The sequence below is a fragment of the Esox lucius genome, chromosome 11 (assembly GCF_011004845.1).
Source record: "Esox lucius isolate fEsoLuc1 chromosome 11, fEsoLuc1.pri, whole genome shotgun sequence".
In the NCBI taxonomy this organism is placed as follows: Eukaryota; Metazoa; Chordata; class Actinopteri; order Esociformes; family Esocidae; genus Esox; species Esox lucius.
The window spans coordinates 40,417,575-40,442,825 of NC_047579.1; the positions used below are offsets into that span (position 1 = coordinate 40,417,575).

Consider the following 25,251-nt stretch of genomic DNA (forward strand, 5'->3'; position numbering starts at 1 on the left):
TTACATTAGTTTCTTTAATAATTATTTTCAGTACATGGTTTAGGAATTACATGTTATCAATAAGCGTGTACATCGTGAGTGAATTTACTTGAGGAAAGAAACTGGAATGTCACTCACTACAACACAGATCAAACGAGATATACAAAGTTTTCTACAAGTCCCTTAGTAAGTTCACTGATCTCAACACAGAGAATTGCATAATCGCAAATCAGTCACAAGTTGACCCCCGAAAGAACAGAATGCAAAAAGCACAAAAGGTATGAAAAAACGTAAGAAAAGTGTAAGGGAAAACATATATATTTATATATAGTATTTATAAAAAAAAGAAGGAATAATACTTTGAAGAGGTTATTAAAAGGTATTTAGCTACTGTCAGTACTACGGCTGCTACTACTGCCACTGCTGCTAGAGCTGCTACTGCTCATGTCTGATCTCTCCCGTTTGTGAATTTGCTCATGTGCTTTGAGATGGCCAGACTGGCTGAAGTTCTTCCCACACTGGAGGCAGGCGAAAGGTCGCTCCCCAGTGTGGATTTGCTGGTGTGCTTTAAGATGTCCCAAGCGGCCAAAGCTCTTGCCACACTGCGTGCAGCCGAACGGCCTCACACCGGAATGTATCTTCTCGTGCGTTTTGAGGACCCCCGAGTTGCTGAATGTCTTCCCGCACTGAGAGCAGCAGTACGGTTTCTCGCCTGTGTGGATCTGCAGGTGGTTGCGGTAGCTCATTTCCTTGGTAAAGCTCTTCCCACAGTGTTGGCAGCAGAAGGGCCTCTCGCCGGTGTGGCTTAGCTGATGGGCTTTGAGCTCCTTGGACTGCCCAAAGCTCTTGCCACACTGGAGGCAACAGAAGGGCTTCTCGCCGGTGTGTAGACGCTGGTGTGAGCGGAGGTCGTCCGCTTTTGTGAAGCCCTTGGGACAGTGGGCGCAGACGTAGGGCTTCTGACCGGTGTGGATGAGCTGGTGCCTCTTTAGGTTCCCTGCCTGGCCAAAGCTCTTGCCGCACTGCGAGCAGGTATACGGCCGCTCCCCCGTGTGGATGCGCTGGTGTGTCTTGAGGTTTCCCAGAGTGCTGAAATTTTTCCCACACTGGGTGCAAGAAAAGGGCTTCTCGCCACTGAGGTTGCGAGGCTTGCGCGGGGCCGTGCTGTGCCCTTTTGTGCCCGCACTGCCCGGCCCTTTGCCCGGCTGGGCGGACTGTAGCTCGAAGAGGCCTCCGGCACCCTGGAACTCGTTGTCCAGCCTATGGCCTTCCATGACCCCATCGTGGCTGAGCTTGTTCAACTCGGTCCGGAGCTCGGCCATGTGTATGGACTCCAGGCTCATCTCGGTCTTGATGTGACTGTGCATCAGGTTGGGCTCGTACGCGGTCTTGATGGCCCCAAGCTCGGTCGTATAGTAACATTGCAGGTCCGCGTGCTGCTCCGACTTGATGTAGTCCAGGCTGTCCGACACGTGGGTGATGTAGTCAAACACCAAGCTGGGCTCGTAGTGGGACTTCATAGAGTACGAGTCTCTCTCGTACGAGTCCCTCTCGTAGTCCGAGCTGTGGAAGCAGTGCAGGTCGTGGCCACGGTGCTCTGACTTGATGTAGTCCAGCCCGCTGATCTCCATCTTGATCTGGTCGTGGCCCAGCTCAGCCGTGCTGAGTGGCTGGATCTCCGACAGGTCCACGGTGCGGATGGGATCCAGCTCATCCACGGGCTCAGTCTTCACGCAGGGTAGCATGACCATGGGCTCGGCCACTTCCGCCTCCAGCGAGTTCAGAGTACCGCAGTCGGACGACAGCAGATGGAGGGTGGGTGAGGTGCACTGGGGGCGGAGTGGGTCCAGCGGCGGCGAGCCACACTCGGATGCGTGCAGCGTGCCGAGTCCTAGGGCCATGCACTCAGTCTCCGGCTCCGCCATGGCTGCAGAGACCCAATGCACCCGGTCTCCAGTTAGGCCGGTAGCGGGTCGGAGAATGGCACTACTTCGCCCCTGGAAAGAGCCGGAGACCACGCGTGTCCCTCTGACAGCACGGCTCGTTGTGACGCCAAGCCTTCTACTTCGGGTTAGGAGCTACACCTATCTTCAAAGCCCCTGGAGTACAAAATAAAGACATTAAATAATTTAAACAACTTGGTGGTGGGTTGAGGATCATATAAACTGTAAAACAAAGCGGCGGCAATACTTAGTGATAGTGCAAAAATAAAGGAAACACTAACATGCTGTTGGAACACCACGAGCAATCAGAAGCTCTATTTGGCATAGATCTAGAAGTGTCCAGAACTATATTTGATGGATCTGGCACTATATTTCCACCTCAATGGATCCACACAATTGTTTAATAGGGTCAAGGTCTGGTGACTGACAAACACGATTGAAAACTGACCAAATCGCTAATCGGCAAGATGAGCAGTCCTTGCCATCGAAACACCTGACAAATATGCTTTAACACTCGCTTCCATATGTGTTGAGATCTCTTCGGACAGGAGAAGCCAATAGGTATGTAAGCCTGCCACACATTAATTAATTACCCCCAGCAGGATGGCACGTTAATACCACAGCTGTTTTGACGGTAAACACTTGTTTACAATAAACAGTGCATCAGTCATTTATATTTCATTTTGCCCTTTACCAGTAGCTCATATAGGGTCTGTCATTTCACAAAATGTGATCATTAGTTACACAAAATCTAAATACTACTACAAAAAAAATATTACACACAAAGTTAAGTGACAAACACGTTAGATGTGGGAAATGCACAGGGACAGATGTGCAACAATACAGATGTGCAAATAACTTTGAGAACTGTGTGGGCATTTGGGCTGCACTGACATGAAGAAATAAAGCAGGCCTGGGCCTTGTCTTGAAAAGTTTGCATGATAGCTGGTAGTGTAAGAAGTGGGCAGCCAAACGTCCTAAAATAGTTTAGCTGGCTAGCTACTCTACTTCTAACAACAAAACGTATGCTCAATCCGTTACTACACAAAAACCTGCATTGACATAAACATCGCATGCTACTAAAAACGAACGACTTCAATGTCAGCACGAGCATGGATTCATTACCTGCATGTTCTGACCAGCTAGGTAGCATGACAAACCCGCCACGCACATCATGCACTACTTGGCTGCAAGAATCTGGCGGTGATTTTTTTTAGTTGGTCGTGGATGGCTATTATTAGAAAATTAGTGGGAGAATTATGTAGCGTTTACGTACAGCAATACGATTTTGGAAGGAAGATTTCTTCAACGATTAACTCTGAATAATTTCCCAAATGTATATTTTAGCGTACCAACTGATTGCTATCATACAAAGACAGGGCAAGATGCCATTTCTAGCTAGCTAGCTTGCCAGTGGCCATCTTGTTTATCGCTAACGTCGATGTTGCTACAAAGCTAGCTTTACAGATGCGACTACCTAGCTAGTTTGAGGAGGAAGGGGAGAAAGTGAGACCGCTACTGACTGCGTTAACGTAACTACTTTTTATTCACTTTGAGCGTGCATCCTGAAACCTTGCGGGTATTAGACAAGTGTTGTTAAACAAAAGAAATCAAATGCTAAAATTCCGAAACCAGTGCTGGGCCATGCACATTCTGAAACTGGCATATTAGAAATAGGTGAAAAAAATGATATCTGTAGAAAAATAGCAAGTTAGCAATAGCTACCTGCGGTTTCTTCGATTCATGGCTTTTTAGGCTTCGGCTTTCGGTCGCCACAATTGCTTGGCTTCAAACTGAATCGGACTCGCCACGTCCACCTCGACCGAACCCTGCAGCCGAATAGCCTACTCTCCTTTCTTTCCTCCACTCTCTCCTCTCCTCCCTCACTCACTCTCATTGACTAATTCCGCTTCGTTTTCACTCCGTTGTCGCTTTTTCCTCGATGTTTCTGCTGGGCACTTCCGTCGTGTGATGTAAATGCGCGCGCAGCGTGCTTTGGTCTCAAGTCTTAGATTGATATCAAATTGCATTCGTAACGTTGTATCATTTTCTTCACTTGATCCGGGGACTCGGGCTAGTAAATGCAGTTATAAATCACTCAGTGTTGTCAAAGACCAGACACCCCGCCCTGTCAAGAGATCAGACTGCCATCACAGGCCTGTCTAAACGTGCCATACATCAACACATTTCCCCGCAATAATGTATGGCTAGTGACACAATGTATTTTAGCTCAGTAGTCTAAAAGTGATTAAATATGTACTTTGCATTTACATATTTCACTGACTGTTGCCCTGATGTGAGACGAAATCCCACGAATTTTAAACTTTTTTTTTTTTTTTACCTAGCCCAGATGTAACAGTATTCACGCATCCCTGCTGAGCCCACCAATCAAGATCCCCGTATCTTGTCCCGACATAGCAATACGTGGTCTTCTTTGAGACTGAAGGGATTCAATTAATAAGAAACGAATAATTTCAGTACATTATACCATTCTACTAAGTATAACCAAATGCAACAGGTTTTTCCACTTACCTTAGCTTCTGATTATTCAATAAGACAGCTATGCACCTGGATTCACCATTACTTTAATTACCACCTGTTGTACCCAATAGCATTTTATTGGGCGTTGTTTTTTTATTAACAACCACAAGTTGATTTTCAGACGTTTCAAAGAAATTGTCTCCAATCTCATGTTTAAAAAGTTGTTGCTCATTGAATTACTTGGAATAGTATGACTAACGAAAGAAAAGAAAAAAAAGAAAACAATAGGATCACATCCAAGTTTCAGTTTAGTTTTGTAATTAGCATTATCAATATGATGCAAAATGGTTGATTATTATTAACGTTTAATAATTGTATATGTACCTACTTACTTTGTAACATGAATAAAACATGACACAATATTATCCTAGCAGAGATGAATTGGCATGAATTGCATTTTAGCACCTAAGCTTGAATCAAGCCAGAAATCCAACTGTTAAACTATTTGGAAAATCGAGCTATGGAATATGAAATTACAAAAACCTGTTCACACATTTATATAATATTTTCTTTGTGGCATTAAAATCAACAAATTGAAATTATTTTCAAATTAAAACCGATCCCTGGATAACAAATTCAAAATGAAAAATTGCTAAATTCTAAAAATACAATGTATAACCTCTTCTATTCCAGTTAGCAGAATTTTCATCACAACTCATTTCAAGTCCCTGCCTAAATCCTTTTTGTACCACCTCCATGTTTTGTGCAACTGAGGGATGAGGCTTTAATATTGATATTACTTGCAAAACGAACCACTCCACTACTCTCCCGGTAATAGCCTAAATAAATTGTGTATTTCATTAGGTACACCACCCTGTTCTTGAAAATCAATTGGCTCCTACAGACTGAGTCACATGGCCAGGGCTTGCTATATAAAACAGGCAGACAAGGAGCGAGGTGTTCAGTTACTTCTCAGTCCGTCATTAGGGGCCAGTTTTGAAGAGACATTAAGCCTAGTCTAGGAAAAAAATAAAAATCAAGCTCAGTAGTTTTCCATTGATCTTGATTTTTATGAGTCCTAGATGAGGCTCAATCTACGGCCACCAAACTGGCCTTAGAACAGGCAAAGCAAATGATTCATAGGACTTTGACCACGGTATGATAATCTGTGCTGTGCCGCCGGTTCAAGTATCTCAGAAGCAGACGCCTTTCTGTATTTCTCATGCACAAGGGTCTATACAGTTCACAGAGAAAAAAAAAAATCCTAGTCAGCAGCATCCAGTGCTTGTCGACGAGGAAGGTCGAAGCAACACAGCAAGAACTGTCAAACATCAACAGGCAGGCCAGGAACAGGTCGGCCGATAACGCAACACAACTACAGCGTACCGAACATCATCTAAGGACGTGTGTCTTGCTAGTCCATGTCACAAATGGGCCACTTCCCATTCACCAATACTGTCCAATCGAGGAGTGGAAAAACACTGTCTGAATATCCTGTGCCGTCCACCAAGACATCGACCCACTGAAGAATTCAGATGAGATGGAAGGGGCCGGTCATCGTACGAATGTACCATTCTGGAGCAGCCAGGTCGTGCCGTCGCGTTCAGCACAGGCCAACATCCTTGTGGAATGTTTGTAGAGACAATAATAAAATGGTGGATGCTTCCATTTTCCCCATTTCGCCTGTGTGGAAGGTGTCTCGTAGGCCTGTGTAAATTGTGCTTCTTGCATACGCCACTCAACCCCACACACTTGTAAGCTGAGGTCACAGCTAGGAGACGCCGATAAGAATTCAGGCTACTAGATGGGTGTATCGAATAAACTGGCCAAGTGAACATGTGGCTAAGGCTGGACACAAGATTGTTTTACAGTCATGCATTTTATTTATACTTTTACCACATTTCTCTCCCCAATTCCGTGATATCCAATTTGTGATTAAGGCTCTTCTTTATCGCAGAAACTCACAGTGGACTCGGGGCAGTCGATATCTGTGGTCCAAACCACATCTGATGCCGTTCTGGTTCTATAACAGGGAAAAAATATATATTTTCGACAGTTCCCATTGATGCTTGTAAATGGATTAGGTGTCCATCTTAAATGTACTAGTCAAATGTGCACATCAACGTGACAAGGGGAGAGAGAGCATAAGATTCTCTCTGCTTAGACTATTAAAAAAGTATCCATTTATTTCTTATAAAGCAGGAGTATTCAACTCCGGGTCTTGAAGCCAGTCCCACTCCATTTTTCAATCGCAACCATCTAATCAGGGACCTATTTAGACCTGGGACAACAGGTGGGTGCAATTAATGAGGTAGAACAGAAAACAAGCAAGCTCCAGACCTCGTAGTTTTTGAGTTAAATACCTCTGCTATTAGGTAACAAAAATAGTGTAAGTGCAAGTATTTGGAAGAAAACATATTAGACATTTCAAGAAAGTCGGTTGGGAAGCTAATTCATTAGTAAAAACAGAAGCAAATGGTGGCACCTATTGAACACACTTCTGTTGTTTTAAGCAGTTGATATAATTTTGGCAAGTATGTAGTATTTATTTTGCTTAGCAGGCAAGCTATGGCATTCTCCTAACCTAGGAAAGATAAAATAAAAAAATAAAAATTAATTCAAATGTTATGTAAAGTTTACAGTTGCAATGAATGGCGTTCAGACCAAACAAAAGCATGCAAACACTGACGCATCTCACCGTATCTGATTAAATGTGAATCTCAAATCCAGACACCAGCCGCTGTCTAAAGAACACTACACAGAAACAATCATCCTTAAAATTATGATTCACAACACAGCGCTGAATGACATGTACTTTCAGTTCTAGCTAATAGGCTAAAAAGTATGGGCCAAACACCAGCTGCACATACAGTTTCAACCACTTAAAGCTTTTTGTTTTCTGCAATTACCCTCCAGTGTGGGAGACACTGTCTGTTCAAATTATGTTTAAAAAGCTTTCATTCCCAACAATCGGACCGGTACGCGGTTTGAACGTGGCGCATTTGGACACTGATACCACCATTTTGATCCAGTAGGGTTATTTTGTCTGTGTGAAAGAAATGTATATGAATGATAATATTCCATCTTTTATAGAGTATTTTTTTTTTATATCATTTAAAAAATAAATTAAGTAATCCCAATATATTAAGAGAAGGAGGGCAAATAATATATATATAAAAAAGTGTTAATGTCATACAAGCAGGTCAAATAGCTGGGGGGGGGGGGCACTCCCCTTTGTCATGTCATAAAGGCAATAAAAGTACAGTATCTGGGTTGAACACAAAACAAGCCTATTTGTCTTATGTGAAAAATCACAACGGAAAGCTGATCTCAATGCACTCAATCCTTTTCTATACGCACCAAAATCCCAATCCGTTGCCCTCTGCGTCGCCTTGTGACATTGGCGATAGTTCGATCTTCCAAATGGTCCCAAATGGACACAGATTGACATTTATAATGGGACGTTTCTGTAATGCATTTGCTAAGACAGAAGTATGGCTGCGAGATGGCCAGGGGGCCGGGTTCTGCTCCAAACACAAAAACCGAAACAATGAGATTGATCCAATTCCTCCATGGCACATCTAGCAGGGCATTAAAAAAAAAAAAAAAAAAAAAAAGATTCACATAGCTGAAGACCCTTCTCAAAGGGTTAGAAGACCTGTGCCCACGTTTGAAAGGTTTGTGGCCACTCTGGGGTACATCACATTGGTTACATCTCAGGTCAAGAAGGGAAAGCTATTATACGTATTTGAATATATTTTCATACATTTACCTTATGAAAATGTGAATACATTACATGCAATTTCTTCAAATAATTACAGTTGGAAGATGCGAGACCTGTCCCAAACCACAAAAAATGTCCATGTAAACTCTGATTATGGTTTGACCGGTACCAAAGAACCACATTTTTTTTGTCATCTCAGTTTCTGATGATAGAAATAAAGTGAAAACATGGTCCTTATATAATGCAAATACTATGCATCCTAAAGCTTCTACACTCAATTAGCACATTTAACCTACACAAAGACAGACTGTCAACAATTTTAGCAGAATAAGACAAGCTAGCACTGTGCGCAAATACAGAAACAGCGAAAGTACAACTACTCAAAGACAAGAAGCCAGTTTGCACATGGGACATATTTCCAATGGATTGGGAAGTTGCTGTGGGTCCCCCTCTCTGCTGGAGCAGAGGGGAACACGTAGAAGCCGCCTGTGACCTGCTGTCTTGGAAACAGAGCCACAGAAACAACCTTCCCTGAGGAAGACTAATAAATTACAGTGGACTAAAGAGCACACAAGGATTTCGCTACCTGTAGTTGTTTTAAGTACCATCTGGGAAAAAAAAAAAAAAAAGAAGTGTTATCGGCTTTGCCATGATGGTAACATCACTGCTTTGACGGTAAACTGCTTGCTATAATTTTCACACTTGTTGTCACCAGAAGTAGCGGGCGTAGCTATTGCAGGGACAGGGCACAATGAAATAAAGAGAAACACTACGACACTTAAGCAACCTGGGCGGGGGTAACACTTTATTTGGAGAGTCCCCACAAGCAAGTCTACAGATGCTCTAGGATGTGGCTCTCAAACTAGTGCAACTTCCTGCGGAGTGTCCGCCTCCCAAAACCCATCTTTAGAAAGGCAAAGAACAGCCCTGCAAACGCCAGGGAGTCTCCGAAAGTCTACACAACCCCCACCCTCCAAATCTTTGTGCCGGCATCCCAGTATCCACCAATCACTTGTCATCAACGGCTTCTCCATGCAATGTTCCATTTTCATGCCGTGTTCAGTTAAGCACACGCTCATATGAGCAGAAGCGACATGTCTGAAGACCAATCAGACGCTCCACATCCACTCCTACTAAACTCTAATCAAATCAAAAACCTCAATCGAAGTGTTCACCGTCAACGTGTCACTGCTCCACCCTGTGACACTTCAACCCCGCCTCCAGCGTCAGCACTAGGACAAGACCCTGTTTCTTATCGCTTTATCTTGTCGGAATGTCAACAAGGATCCCTCCGGGTCCCACATAGATCAGGGACCTACTAAAACCACAGGGACAAACCGCTAGGTCTCGTGAATCGTGAGCATATTGCACAGTTGTGTTCTGAACCTGCTGATCTTCCTTTAAACACAAGGGATACAGAGGTGACAATCCCTTCATCAAATGATTTGGAGACATAATTTCTTTATGTACAAAACACTTTTCAGGAGGTATTTCTGTTGAGTGAAAAGAAGAATACTGTCAAGCGAAGACTGTAAATGTTGAATTCCATGAAGAACATGGAGAGAAGTCCCAGGTTTGTTCCATCTGTACAGAGATTTCACATTCAGAGGTAAGCACAACAAAAACCCATTTCCTCTGCCACCGGCTCCAGTAGTCTGTCTCGCTCTCCCCCCCAACACCCCCGGCGCATAAGCCTTTTGAAAATCAGTCACTGCTGTAGCATGGGAGAAAACATTGTGATTCACATTCGACTTGAGACCACACCTCTGCTGTTGAAAGATCAAATACTTGCAAATCAGTGTAATGTGTTTCTTCTTTCCCATTTTGAAGTTGCACAGTAGTTAAGATGGACTGTAGGGTAGTAAATAACCACGGTGTGAAATAGTAAAGCATGAAGAGATCAGCTATTCCAAAATGGTCTATATAAAAAATGTAAAAAAGAGCTCTTAAAAATGTCACACTTAATCGCTTCTTGGGACTGACAGTCCGTGTATCGAATATATGCCAACGATACACACTAACAACTACCAGCGAGATCCAATCCCAAATGACTACTAAGTATTCACCCTGTCACTACATTTAAGAAGAAATCAAAATGGAGGTAACAATTTAGAATATTCTGGCGTCAGCTTCTCCAAACCTATGGAGGCGACCTTTCTTTTAAGATGGCTGAGTAGCTTTTAAATGCTTGACTTGTAGGTACCTAAAAAACTCCAGTACATGAGCCTGATCACCGCCAACTAAGCTGCTACGAATATGGCTATTTGTGAGATGTGGACTGAGAGATCGAATTTTCGATCTGATTCTTTCCTTCGCTTACATATGTCCCCATTCCCTTCTGTTCAAGACTTTTTCCCAGAGTGCATTCGAAGGTGCGCTTGAAGCCGGGATGCCTGGGAGAAGCGTTTCCCACACTCCGAGCAGCGGATCGCTGGCGTCGCCGCGACATGTGTCTGTTGGTGTGTTTTCAGAAGCAGCGCACGACTAAACTTCTTGCCACATTCTTTACATCTGTGGGTCTTCCTGCCTTTGAGGGACTCTGTGTTAACCTTTGAGTCCAGCGCTGACAACCCTTTGTCGTCGTCATCTTCGTCCTCATCTTCCTCCTGTGCGATGGCAACCTTCCTCTTCAGCGGACATGGGCTACTCTGGCTGGGTGATTCCGTGTCCGGCCAACTCTCCCCTCTGTCGGACGACGCTTCAGACACGGCAGGGAGCATTTCCATGGTGTTCTCGTCTTCCTCCTCCAAGAGTTGAGCGGGGAGCGTGAGGAGCCGGTGAAGCATCGACGGAGACCTGAGGGACTCTCCAGCTGACACGGACACACACACACAAGAAAAGAGAACTCTGGTAAGATTGTAACTAACGGTGATGGAGGTGAAAGAGTTTTACATTTCTTTTATTGACTCACAGAACACACAAAGAAGAGCACACTCCTGGTTATACCTCATGGAGATCAACTTTAAGTGGGACTTAACGGTGAGAAGCCCAGAGCGGGCCAGATCATAGGCAAGGGTGGGAAGTAACTTCTGTCACGTATCCGAGTCAGTTCTTTGAAGTTACTCTCTGTAGGTTGGTACCCCTCACCCAAGTAATTTGAAGGAAGTAACTTTTTCGATCAACTAACTTCCTTTTAGAATATAAATGGAACATTTGCCAATAGGCAAATCCATTGGCTCATCGAGTACCCCCCCCCCCCCCCCCCCCCCCCCCCCAAGAGATCAATGGATTGGATGAGTGCTTAAAAGACATGCCCATCAACATTTCAGTAGAGCAATCAAACTGGGCTGAAAGGAGAGGGAAACGTTTCTATGCTGAGTTTACAAAATTGTAAAAATCATCACTCTGAAAATAAATGCGTACAAACAGTAACGATTGTCCAACTGAAACCTTTCGATCTGAAAACTGTTAAGGGCGGAGGGGTGATAGGGTGACTATTGCGCCCCTGTAATATGTAGAAAATATTTTGCTTATACTTCAGCAGTTCTCTGACAACATACTTTTTTAAATCTTACTTGAATAGTTACTGAAGAGGGTTACTTTTGACTTCCAGTTGAGTTGAGTACTGAAGTTAAACATATCCACACCCCCGCACATAGGGATGGTTTTGTAGTTACCATGCTTACCTGTGGCCGTGGTTCGTATGGAGGGTGGAGGGTCTTTCTGAGAGTCTGAGGTGGAGGAGAGGACCTCCATGTCCTCCAGAGGCATCCACTGGGGGTCCTGTGTGGGACATGTGGGGGAGGGCTCCAGGTTGTCACGGATCAGGGCATTCAGACTGGGGAGGGGGCAGCCCCCGCTCCTCTCCTCGCCCCCCTTGTCTGAAGACAACTCCTGGATCTGCCACAGGTCACTGCACCACTTCTGACCGAACACCTTGTCCAGGATAGGGACCCAGTCCTGGGCTACAGTCAGAACAGCCTGCTTGTCACCCTCTGCAGAGAGAACTTGGACACTTAGTGTTTAGACAGGCAGACATTTCTTGTACCTAACAACTGCTATTGTTACCATTTACGTTTGATTTTTCTAATCGTTGTTAGTGCCAAGTCAATTGGTCTAAAAATATCTACTTAATATTCTACTCAAATGTAATGGAAACAAAAAACATAGCCCAAGTGTGTTCACATTGGCATTGCAGCTGCAAGTGCTAAGAACAACCCTGAAGGCGGTTGACCTTTGAAAATGACTTCAGACAGATTTCATGCATGAATACAGTCAACTGTAGCAATGTGAACAATTTATCAGTTCCCCAGTGGGCTTTACGAGACACGCACACCAAGGCACACTAGACATAACTCAAGTTAACTGAAACTGCCTAGTAAGATAATCTAAGCAGTATTGCAAGTACAGGAATTTAAATCTTTAACATTACATGTCATGTTGTACAGAAATAGATTTATCTGAAACACCCAAAAAACATTACATACTAAACTTTTGTATGAACTTACAAAACTCATTCTCCAGAAATTATTATAAATGAGCATCCAGATGCTGGAAGGGTAGACGTTGAAGTCGGAAGTTTACATAAACTTAGGTTGAAGTCATTAAAACTCATTTTTGAACCACACCACAGATTCCAACAATTGTTTACAGGCACATTATTTCACTTTAATTCACTATATCACAATTCCAATGGGTCAGATGTTTACATACACTAAGTTGACTGTCATTTAACAGCTTGGAAAATACCCGAAAATGATGTAATGACTTTGGAAGCTTCTGATAGGCTAATTGACATCATTTAGGTCAACTGGAGGTATATCTGTGCATGTATTTCAAGGCCTCCCTTCAAACTGTGCCTCTTTGCTTGACATCATAGGAAAATCAAAAGCAATCAGCCAAGACCTCAGAAAAAAACATTGACCTCAACAAGTATGGTTCATCCTTGGGAGCAATTTCAACGTCCCTGAAGGTACCACATTCATCTGTACAAACAATAGGACACATGTATAAACACCATGGGACCACACAGCCACCATACTGTTCAGGAAGGAGATACGTTCTGTCTCCTAGAGATGAGCGTGCATTGGTGCGAAGTGTAAATCAATCCCAGAACAGCAAAGGACCTTGTGAAGATGCTGGAGGAAACAGGTACAGAAGTATCTATACCCACAGTAAAACAAGTCCTATATTGACATAACCCGAAAGGCCACTCAGCAAGGAAGAAGCCACTGCTCCAAAACCACCATAAAAAAGCCAAACAGTTTGCAACTGCACATGGGGACATACATTTTACTTTTTGGAGAAATGTCCTCAGGTCTGATGAAACTAAATTTTTACTGTTTGGCCATTATGAGCAACGTTAAGTTTGGAGGAAAAAGGGAGGCTTGCAAGCCGGAGAACACCATCCCAAGCATCATGTTGTGGGGGTGCTTTGCTGCATGCAGGACTGGTGCACTTCACACAATAGATGGCATCATGAGGAAGGAAAATTATTTGGATATATTGAAGCTAAATCTCAAAACATCAGTCAGGTAGTAAAAGCTTGGTTGCAAATGGGTCTTCCAAATGGACAATATTTCCAAATTTGTGGCAAAATGGCTTAAGGACAACAAAGTCAAGGTTTGGGGTGGCCATCACAAAGCCCTGACGTCAATCCTATAGAAAATGTGTGGGCAGAACAGAAAAAAGCATGTGCGAGCAAGGAGGTCTACAAACCTGGGTTAGTTACACCAGTTCTGTCAGATGGAATGGGCCAAAACTCGCCCATCTTATTGTGGGAAGCTTGTGGATGGCTATCCGTAACATCTGACCCAGCTAAATAATTTAAAGGCAATGCTACCAAATGCTACACTGCAAAAAAAAAAAAATCACACATCAGGTCTCGCTGAAGGAAATATATTAAAGATCAAAATCTTTACTGTACATTGTCATTCGTTGAGAACAAAATTACATATCAACATTCAACAGAAACCAAAATCACCAACCGACTGAGGGCTGGATTCAAACTCACTAAGAATTGAAATCACAGGCTGCTCCAACTTGCGTGAATTTATTCACTGCAACTCAATGTGACTCAGTAGTGTGTATGGCCCCCACGTGCCTGTATGCGCTCCCGACAATGTCTGGGCATGCTCCAGATGAGACGGCGGATGGTGTCCTGGGGGTTCTCCTCCCAGATCTGAATCAGGGCATCAGTGAGCTCCTGGATAGTCTGTGGCGCGACTTGGCGGCATTGAATGCACCGATACATAACGTCCCAGAGGTTCTCAATTGGGATTCAGGTCTGGGGAACGTGAAGGCCAGTCAATGGCATCAATGCCTTCATCATCCAGGAACTGCCTACACACCTGGATCACATGAGGCCAGGCATTGTCCTGCACCAGGAGGAACCCAGGGCCCACTGCACCAGTGTAAGGTTTGACGATGGGTCTGAGGATTTCATCCTGGTACCTATAAGCAGTCTGGACACCGGTTGGCTAGCACATGGAGGTCTGTGACCCTCCAAGGATATGCCTCCCCAGACCATCACTGACACACCGCCAAACAGATCATGCTGGATGATGTTACAGGCAGCATAACATTCACCACAGCATCCCCAGACTCTTTCACGTCGGTCATGTGTCCCCTGTGAGCTCAGGTCCCAATAGAGGACATCAGGCCCTCACATGCCATCCTCAGGAAGTCGGTTTCTGGCAGTTTGGTCAGAAACATACACACCAGTAGCCTGCTGGAGGTAATTTTGGAGAGCTCTGGTAGTGCTCCTCATGTTCCTCCGCACACAAAAGGAGCAGACACCGGTCCTGCTACTGGGCTGATGCCCTTCTACAACCCTTCTCCTCGTGTAACGGCCCGTCTCCTGGTACCTCCTCCATGCTCTTGAGACTGGGAAACACAGCAAACCTTCTTGAAACGGCACATATGGATGTGGCATCCTGGAAGAGCTGGACTACCTGTGCAAACTGAATGGGGTGCTGGTACCGCCTCATGCTACCAGTAGTTACAAAGACACTAATAAAATGCAAAACTAGAGAAAAATCAGTCAGGAAGGATAAGGAGTGCGCATTTGTCTGTGGCCACCACATTCATAACCATTCTCTTTTTGGGGGTTGTTTTGCTCTTGACTCACCAATGTACCGGTTGCCACATTCATTGGCACCAAAACAGGTGACACTGATTCACAATTGATTATGCATCCTAAATGGCCAGATTGATATCCCTGAAGTTTAACTGACTTGGTGTTAAACTGTGACGATGTTTTCCCTTAATTTTTGAGCAGCATAATTAAGTTTATCAAACTTCTGACCCACTGGGAATGTGATGAAAGAAAAACTAAAATATGTCACTAGCTACTATAATTCAGACATTTCACATTCTTAAAATAGTGGTGATCCAAAGACAGGGAATTTTTTCTAGGATTAAATGTCAGGAATAGTGAACAACTGAGTTCAAATTGATTTTGTTAAGGTGTATGTAAAAATCTGACTTCAACTGTATGGGGGTATTTCAGATAGCAGGTTTAGTGAAAACCTAGAGTTAGTTGACTCAGAGTCTATGGAAACTCTGGGTTTACATTTTCAAAGAGACAGTTCAGCATTTCTGAGTCAGTTACTAAGGCAACATACTCCGTGAAGCTAACCTGCTTGCTAGCAGGTTTTATCCAAATAACTCTGAGTTTGTCCAACTCTTTCACTGAAATCTGCCATCTGAATGTGTCGGGTAGGGCATGTCCTTTTCTTGAAGGGCCAGTAGAAACACAAATACTCAGAAGAAATCTCAGTTCGGAGAGAGTGACCAGATCTCGCTTGGATGTTTTATCATTCCCCAATGATTATCTGTTTGAGAATTACAGTTTTCTGCACAAGTTTTCTGAAAAATATTCTCAGCCCTCATATTGTTCCTATGATGCATGGTGGACAAGCTCTCAGTTCGGAACAAATTCTTTGTGTTGCAGTTTTCTGTATAACATCAGTGATGCTGAGCATATGTCTAAGGCAACCATCTCTTTTGGGTTGCCAGAGATGTGACTCTTGCACTGAAACGTTCTGTACACTTTAGTAGTGTTCCTAAGTCACAGACACACAAGACTCATAAAAAAAAAAAAAGTCCACAGAATTGCAGGTATCAGTCTAAGCAGTAATCAGTTTTTTTAGTATGAAGCTTTGAGACTTGAAGCACAAATCAGTTAATATTTTAGGATTTCCAGGGGTGATTGGCTGCATAGATGGCACTCATACTCCTATCAAAGCTCCTTCAGTAAATTAAGGAGATTATATGAATAGGAGGTCTTTCCACAGCATTCATTTGCAGATAGGCCAACAATGAATAGTACTCTTTTTGAGAATTGTAGGCTACTTATTTTTTGCTTTGAAAATTTCACTTAAATATATGTTACATGCAGCCACTGAAAGGTGTTTAATTAGGTATGGGAGGCTAAAGAGCATCACAATTGTTTGTACTGATATTATACTTTTACTGTTTGTAAGTAATTTTTTATTTCATCCTCAATTGCTGCCAAGTACAAGTAAACAGTTGACCTGACCTCACATGGTCCAAAATTGCCCAAAAGCAACTATACTTCCCGAGAAGACTCAAGAAATTGGGCATGTCTGTAAAAACTCACCAACATCTACAGATGCACCATTGAGAGCATCCTCTCAAGCTGCATTACAGCCGGATAAGGGAGCAGCTCCAATCGCAAGTCCCTCCAGAGAGTGGTGAGGTCTGCGGAGTGCGTCATCGACTGCCATCTCCCCTCAATGCAACGCATCCACCATACATGATGCCTTAGGAAAGCACGGAACATCAAAAACTACACCCACCAAGGCTATGGTGTATTCACACTGCTGCTGCCGTCTGGTTGACTCTTCCGGAACATCGGCGCACGCACTTCCAGATTCCGTTTTTTCCCTCAGGCCATAAGGCTCCTCAACCAACAACAATGATCTATGATCACACAGATCACATTCCAAGTACGAGACTTTTTCACCTGTTGCCATGATGAATCACGTTCCATTGATGAAGGCTTTTATCTCCTGGTGCAAGTTTAACTCAGGGTTAACACAACCCAGGGTTAACACAACCCAGGGTTAACACAACCCAGGGTTAACACAACCCAGGGTTAACACAACCCAGGGTTAACACAACCCAGGGTTAACACAACCCAGGGTTAACACCTGTTCTGAAACCGACAGCTCAGAGTCAGTCAACCCAGAGTTGTGGTTTCAAATCAGAGAATAATCAGAGAGTAATTTCAGAACAATTTGGAAAACAATTATTCAATGTAACTCTTTCTGAATGTGCACATGATTGTTTGCAGTGGTTAGTCTCAAATAAAACAAAGAACTGGCCTCAAGCTGATCATTCCTAACCCTAACCCCACCCCCCCCCCAGTCTGAGTGTGCTTATCACCGACCTGTGACCAGAAGGAACTGATTGCGAGGGGCAGAAAGACCTGTTCATTCTACCCAGCGCTGGATGGGTTTCTCGGCACATGACACGTAAGTGAAAGTCAAGGGCTTCTGAGGAAGAGCAAGAGAGTTCCAAACAGCTTACCGTTTTTGGCGACCATTTTATAAAGGCTACCTTCTGAAGCCTAAGACAAGATTTCTAGAGAGCGAAAAATTACAAGGGGCCGTTCAAGTGAGTTCACATCCCTTGATTCAAGCCCAGAACCCTCTCAGCTTGTCTTTCGCCAGAAACGTCACGTGAATGTTGTGGTGCAAAACACACAATTTCTCTGTCTCAATTTCACTCATAGTATAAAATGACTAAATAATCATCGAAACTAGCAAGCCTACTGAATAGGTCAGCTATGGAATATTCCGACAGCGACCAACAGGACTGTGGTTTCGTTTTTCATAACATGGTATGTCACGGCTCACAACATGCCAAAGCAAGTCATGAGTAAACATGATTTCTTTAAGCTGATATTTGCAAGGTGTTCTCAAAGGACATAGTATACATGTGGACTTTACAGTTGTTCCACAACTCCGTGGACTCCCAACATAACCATTACTAAGGACCAACCAGGTTATAAACCAAAAAAAAATACCAGCTCATGAAATAATCAACTGAGATCAATAGATGCAGCACAAACTTGTCTGTTTCCATCGGTGACAGACACTTTAGACATTAAATAATCCTTCCTGTTGACTAAACAAGATTGACTGTTAAAAACACAGACCATGTGTTGTCTCCAGTTGCTCCTTCTGCCCCCGGATGATTTTGGTGGGGACATTTATGGACTCATCCGGCGTATCCTCTGAGCCACCTGGGGAGGCTGTGTCTTTTTCCTGCCCCCTCCTCCTGGATGCTCCAGCCTTGCCGTTCTCCTGGTGCTCCAGGCTGCGTAACCGCTCCTTCAGTGTGCTGTGTTCTCTCTCTTTCTTAGTCATCTCAAGAAGCAGGTCGTCAAAACTGGCCTCAACGATTTTGGTCAACTCACACACAGCAAACTCCAAAACCTGCTCCATTACCCTCTTCAGCTGACCTGCAAAATAAATATGAGTTAATTTCATCAAAACACGTGTGTTGAACATACTCCCAGGTTCCAAATTGGTGTTTTAAAATTTTACTGTTATTTTACGGTATAGACAATTATTTTTACAGTGAGAAACTAGATTTAACGGTCTTGTTCGGCGCCGATTCCCCTCTTGGACAATGTACCAGAGTTTTGGAATTGGGTAAACTAGGATCTTCTTGAAGATGGTAGTTTCCCATGTTTTAATAGTGTACAGACACTTACGGGTGTTGCATATTGGGCTTTAAATGGTTAAATAAATAAACCTATGATTGAGAGCCCTTCAACATTATTTTACTATCATAAGCTATTCGGTAAACTATGGTGTTTGTGTAGGCAACACATTACACACGTGTCCCTGTTCCAAATCCAGTTTCAAAACACTGTAATCCCGTCGTTATCCGATAATTTATACTAAGCATTCTCACAGATGACCCACTTTTTAGCGGCAAGCAATGCCCATATACATTTTTTTTTTTTTTAATATTTACCCAGAAAGACTGGGAACGGTAAACATCACCCTGCAATCTCAAGGAAATTCTCCCATATTGCGTAATGGGGTTCTGAAGCAAAATCCATTGCAACCCTTGAGAGCTCAAAGCATCTTCAATCACAGAGGAAATTAAATTAGCTTTTCAGAGTAAACACTATAGTCAATTAATGCAATTATCTCCCATGACGATTACTGAAAAACTTGTCGATATTGAAAAACGCTGTAGCAGAAACCCTAGGCATATAATGTCTCACACACACTCGTACACACAAAACAAATACTTAGAATGACAATTGTGAATGGAAGACACAGAAAACAAGACGTGGATCAGATCTGTGCACGTGAGTGGATGTGTAAGAGACTGGGTGTATCCATTGTGAATTGGTCAGTATGAGTATTTTTCATTTGCGAGCGTGCAAAAGTGCAGATTAGCGCAGGGCAGATGTTAGGTGTAGTCTCTCTTTCCTGGATAAGACGTTCCAGAACCAGGGTGGTTTATGCACACATGTTTTTTTAAAACCTGGGTTTAGATGTGGAGAAAACATCCTGTGGGCCAGGAGCAGGCCCCTAGTGGTGCTTTGAGAGGACCTTGCCACCCTCTGAAGGGGTTGTCTACAGGTGGGGTAGTTGTTGTACCAGGGAGTGATGCTACCGGAGAGCACACTCTTGATGGTGCATCTTTTAACATCTGCGAGGGTTCAAATTTCTTCCGCCGCCTGAGGCGGTTGCACTTTCTTCAGCAGTCTTGGTAGTGGGATTAGGAGATATGTGGGGTGCACACAGAGGAAATTGAAGCTCTGCTGGTCCTTGGGGGAGGGGGGGAGGGGGGGGGGGCATGCCCTCTCGTCGTCTTAAGTCAATGATCAGCTTCCTTATTTATTTTTTACAATGGAAGACAGGCAGTTTCCCTGGTGCCATTTAGACAGGACACTTACTTCCTCCCTGTGGGCAGCCTCTTTGTTGGAAATCAGACCTACTTCCGACACATCAACAATAGTTGACGGAGTCAGAAACATGCGCGGCAATGCTGTCAATGGTAAACAAGGAGTACAAGATCGAGCGGAGCATGCACTTTTGGGGGGACCCCGGTGTTGAATGTCAACGTGGAAGAGGTGTAACTGTTCTGAAACGGAAGTATAAAACAAGTCAGGTATGTTCTCTCCACGCATTGCACCAGAGACATTTTGGGGAGCACATTTGAATAGATCTCTAGCAGCTTTAGAGTACGTCTTTAAGTTTGATCAGCTAGTGGAGTGCCGTATGGTGTTATCTATAACTTTGGCGTATGAATGTGGTCCCAAAGATGAATTAACAAACATCAACATCGTTTCCATGGTTCCTACAGCGTAAATGAGCCTGCAACAAATAGTAAGCTTCCTCGAAAACGTCAACAGGCCGAAAGGTCTTGTGGCATTGGTGCATGCAACATCTTGACCAGCCCCTTGACCCCAGACAACTTTTCATAGAAAAAAAAATGTAGGCTATGTAAAACCTAGACAAAGTTGGATAATAATAGTAATTCAGGTCCAAACATTCCTCAAATCTCACATAGTATTAAATTGTTCACAAATAATTTGCTCTTTTTGAACATCTCTTCTTGGGAATGTCTGGACCCGAATTACAACGGTGAATGAGACAAATTGGATCCTTGATTTGCACACTATTTTAGCTCAAAACTATGTGACTGTGTATCGGAGTTGAGAACGTACCGGTAAGCTCACTCCACAGCTAGCATTAAATGTCACCGATGGCGCTAATACAATCGTTACCTTTTGTATGGCTCAAACGGCTTGAGCTGTGTTAAGGAGGACAGTCACATCTGTGGCACACATAGAAGGGTACACTAATACAGTTTTCCCCTGGAGATCAAATATTTCGACTAGGAAACTCATCCAGATCAGCGGTAGAATAGACAGGGCTCTGTACCACTACCATTCTATTCTAGTCACAGGTCTGGCCATAAGCACACTTGCTATTGTGATAGGCTACTGACATTATTCTTTGTATTTTTTTGTTATGATTATTGCTTTTTTTTTTTTATCAACCTGAGTCATGTTCTTTGTTCAAGGTGCCCAGAAAGACAAGCCTGATCGCAGGCTAGAGGTGTCCACATAAACATGTCTGGTTGGCCCCCAAAAAGAATGGTATTAAGGAGAAGCTTCACAACAAAAGTCATCGCATTGCCAACCATCCAAAACGATCTTTGAGTACAGAGCAGATGGTTGGGTGTGTTGAAGGGATATGCTGATTGGGTCTTTCAGTTAGCTGTTTGCTTAATACACAGTTACAAGGTTGGCGATGATGTCAATCCTACAAATGCTGTAATATAAATTGTCACAATATACAATCTAATCACAGGCGACAAGCAGTTAGAGCATCTGATCAGTAACCAGAAGGTTGCCAGAACAAATTCAAAACCAGGAATCCCATAGCAGGAAAGGTGAAAAATATGTTGTTCTTTCCGTGAGCAAAGCCATTAACCGTAGTTACTCCCAGGTCGTGGCTGAGACAGGGAAAGTGTTATCAGTGAATTTACATGGCAAAATAACTTTAGTATACCTCGAGACAAGACACATTATTGCAACCCTTCTTTTAAGATGCCGGATGTCCTTTTTACGCTGAGAAAGCATAAGCTAACTTGAAGAATTTGAAGTCATAAAGAACCTAAGTGGAACAGAAAACAAAACAAACCCATTGAAACTACTGTGGGCAGCAAGTTACTGTGTCATTGATTCTTAGCGTACTGCAGATCAACGCTTTATGCAGAAAGCTACAATCAGGATACGGTGCTTTGACGTGTTTTTGGTTGACTTCGCCACAACATGTAAACGGTTCTTGTGTAGCCAGCCTACATTGTGCCACAGCAACATAAACAAACACTCGGTCGACAGACTGCACGGCTACAGAACCGTGTTATGGCCCTGTTGGGCACTTCAACGTTTTACGAATAAAACAGCACTATGGCCCGATAAAGGCAACCTTACCTACACATGTCCCTTTTGCTCAATCTTTGGGTATCTGCGTGCACGTCTCGCTCTGCGCTGTGGCTGGGGGTGTGTGTCTCCGGCTTTGTTCTGTCGGTTGCCGCGTAGTCTTCCTTGCCAGCGTTCGACGCACAGACTCATTTCCTACCCCTTTACATTCAACTCCCGTGATTTGAAGCTTTAACTTCAGTCTGTTGGTTTTCTTCTCTTTGAAGGCCGTTGTAATCAACATTGAATTCAAGGCTCGACCCAACAGTCTTGTTATTTCCTGGACTGCGAGTTGCACTACTGTTCTAGTGCAGATTCCAGCTGACCTTGGAAAAAACGAAATGTATACTGCGCCGTTCATGATTTCGTCCGTTTTGGTGGAAGATCTCTTCATTATTACCCCCACCCCCAAAACTGTAAAATAGACAGAAGTCACAGACAACTGATTAAAACGAAGAACTACCTCCTCTAACAACGCATCATGTGTATAGCATTGGATGCTACCGTAGTATCACTCATGTAACGCAATAACATTTCCCCCATCTCATGGCCAATTTTGATTCCAGTCAGCCACATGTGTGCACGCCATTTTGCCTTATTGGCAAGACTCTTGAATGTCAGTCAAAGAGCCAATCATTGTCACATACCATGATATGCATGCATAACAGCAAATCAGAGGACTTCGAGAGCTTGAGTCAGACAAACTGTTAATTTCACAGATCTATTTAATTGTAAAACGTAATGAAAAACGCTCGAGGTTTAACGCAAATGTTACTACTTATGCTACAGGATATTTTTAAAGTAAAGTATACATTAAAATGTTAAGTTATAAATATTTTATTATTCGTTTTATTGCCATAAAAATATATCTAACGAATAATGAACGGTTTCATCAATTACTTCATAATGGATTGATTTAACGAATGATACTAATAGACTACACGACTGAATAATAGGCTACATTACACATCCAGCCCAGAATGGGAGGGTAAAAAATAGTTTGTGATTTGCAAATGTTTGAGATTGTATCTTTAAGAAATGTTTGTTTATTTTGACTGTGTGTGGTTATGTGTATAAGAGGTGAGTAAATGTGTAGTATAATTGTATATTGCTAATTTAGATGGTGTGCAGAGGATCGTGTATAGAAGAGCCATTAGTTGTTTGCAGATGGCTGCTATTAATTGAACTGGTGCAAAGTACTCACCGTTCACAACTTTAATGTAGCTTAAGTTAACATTACTAACAATGTCCTTTGTAAGTCTGGTGCAGCTCAGATATTGATAGCACGGCACTGATAACTCAAAGGTTTGTTGGTTCGATTCCCGAGGACCTATCTGACAATGATTGCACTCCCTGCTTATTGCAAGTTACTCTAGATACGAGTGTTTGTGCTAAATGACTTAATGTAAGTACAGAATGTACATTGTCCAGCACTGTCTGGGCAGTAGTCAATTAGTAGCCTAATCACATTTGCCGTGCCTTTGGCAATCTAGCAACTCTTGGTGGTTGCTTGGGCGTCAATGAGCTCAGTCAAGGTAGAAAACCAGTGGGTGTTTCCTCCAGTGTCTAGACATCCTGGTTGAGCAAACAGAATGAATGATCCACAATTATAATTGGTGTGCTGGAGAGGGCACCTATCTCAACATTGACTGCCCAGAGACAGGGCCTTATTCAGGAATTGGATATTCACGAAGACTAGCAAGTTAAACCGGGTTATATAGAAAAAGCAATTATATTGATGTTTTTTTCTTTTTCTTCAGGTAGTTGACATTTTTATTGTTATAACCTGAATTCGTTCATTTCAAAGAACCATTTGGCATTAATCCAGTGTAGTAAATACCGTTGGTCAGAAAGTAGCAAGGTACGACTGTTTCAATTACGTTTGAATGTTTTTAATTAATATTCTTTACTCATAGGCCATTCAACTTCCCTTTGGCCCATAGTTATTATAATGTTAAATATGATAGTGCTTTAAACAGAAGGTCTCACATGGTCTTATTTTGATGCATTCTGTGTTTGTAGTTGACCCTCTGGAACCAAGTTTATATTTTGTTTTCTTAACATAGAACATTGGTTGTCACATTTCGTTGGCAGATAACTTATCATTTAATTTACCAAAAAAGATAATGAATTAACTACAAGCACAGGAGTGAACATAAGGCCAAAAGGATGGAAGAAGGTGAAGAGGCTAAGGTGGTGGTGAAGAATGCTAAGCCCGATGCTATTGTGTGGTGAAGAAATTGTAAGTTCAAAGCAGTTTGTCTAGATCAAGTTCTCTAATCATTATTTGATCCGTGCTTATAATGTCCGCACTAAATGATGACCTTTCCCCTAATTTAATTAAAGACTCCTATTTACCATTAAAGGTTACATGGAATTTTTAATTGTGCCAGTCATATGGGATTTTGGAATAAGCTTATTACTAAACGATCGACAGTTGCGTAAGGTTGAGTCACTCCCCGTGGCAACTAAAACATTTGCGCTATTCCCACTAGATATTACGGTAAAAGAAAAAGACCGTTCTCAACATTACCAGAAGGCGGAGTTAGGTTCTTGGTAGATCATTATAATCACTCCCGGTCTTTGTTATGAGTCTTGCGGAGATGACTGAGCTGGCTTGTCCGAGTTCATTGTTGACTGCAAAGCGGTGGCTTCTCATGGCCTGACGTTTCACAATGGCCACGCCCCTCTACTGTGGATGAGGAAGTGATCCTCAAAATAACCGCCGTTGGCGCGTATTCAAACTAACCACAAAATGACCTTGTGACATTTTGTTCGTATTCTTAAATTAAATGCCATGACTGTTTTGAGATATTCTGAGAATGTTGTTTGAAGTGTTAAACACAACATGTTGTCGATATCATTATCAACGTTGCTAATTAATACCACACGTTTTCGTGTGTAAGGTGTGCTATAGCATACATTAACACAGACAGGTTGAAAACAGCACAGCTGGCCATCGTTAACGGTCACGGGTTGAAGTTGAGGTAACCTTTTCGTATTATGGAGTTGACTGTTGACTAAGAAATTACTACATGTAATTAAAGACAACTGGACGGTAATTTAACCTGTAACATAAAATGTTTAACGAAATTAGTTACTATGGATGAAGACAGTTTTAGACTTTCTAATGTTGCGTCCCTGGCAACCATTTCGTTCCCGCCCATGATAAAGTAAAGTTCTAATAAAATGCATTC

At 42.9% G+C, this 25,251-nt stretch overlaps 2 protein-coding genes across 7 annotated transcripts; both read right to left on the reverse strand.

Annotated features, from left to right (window-relative positions):
- Positions 1–4,417, reverse strand: si:dkeyp-113d7.1 (uncharacterized protein LOC407709 homolog). Of its 4 annotated transcripts, none has more exons than XM_010874687.4 (3): positions 4,264–4,417; positions 3,648–3,996; positions 1–2,078 (listed from the first exon to the last, which is right to left on the reverse strand). In XM_010874687.4, the coding sequence occupies exon 3, from the start codon at positions 1,902–1,904 to the stop codon at positions 363–365; it is 1,542 nt and encodes a 513-aa protein (XP_010872989.1). In that variant the 5' UTR covers positions 1,905–2,078; positions 3,648–3,996; positions 4,264–4,417; the 3' UTR covers positions 1–362. The 4 variants fall into 4 exon arrangements, with proteins under 4 accessions (XP_010872989.1, XP_010872988.1, XP_010872990.1 ...); XM_010874686.4 differs by having other exon boundaries at positions 3,648–4,050; XM_010874688.4 differs by lacking the exon at positions 3,648–3,996.
- Positions 4,418–6,263: 1,846 nt separating this feature from the next.
- On the reverse strand, positions 6,264–24,712 carry si:dkeyp-113d7.10 (zinc finger protein 449). 3 transcript variants are annotated; one of them, XM_034295226.1, is made up of 5 exons: positions 24,588–24,712; positions 22,067–22,468; positions 18,254–18,559; positions 11,745–12,062; positions 6,264–10,939 (listed from the first exon to the last, which is right to left on the reverse strand). In XM_034295226.1, exons 3-5 carry the CDS (start codon positions 18,540–18,542, stop codon positions 10,470–10,472), a joined length of 1,077 nt encoding a protein of 358 aa, XP_034151117.1. In that variant the 5' UTR covers positions 18,543–18,559; positions 22,067–22,468; positions 24,588–24,712; the 3' UTR covers positions 6,264–10,469. The 3 variants fall into 3 exon arrangements, with proteins under 3 accessions (XP_034151117.1, XP_034151118.1, XP_034151119.1); XM_034295227.1 differs by lacking the exon at positions 24,588–24,712 and having other exon boundaries at positions 6,264–6,426; positions 10,448–10,939; positions 22,067–22,770; XM_034295228.1 differs by lacking the exon at positions 24,588–24,712 and having other exon boundaries at positions 11,754–12,062; positions 22,067–22,769.
- Between the last annotated feature and the right edge of the window lie 539 nt (positions 24,713–25,251).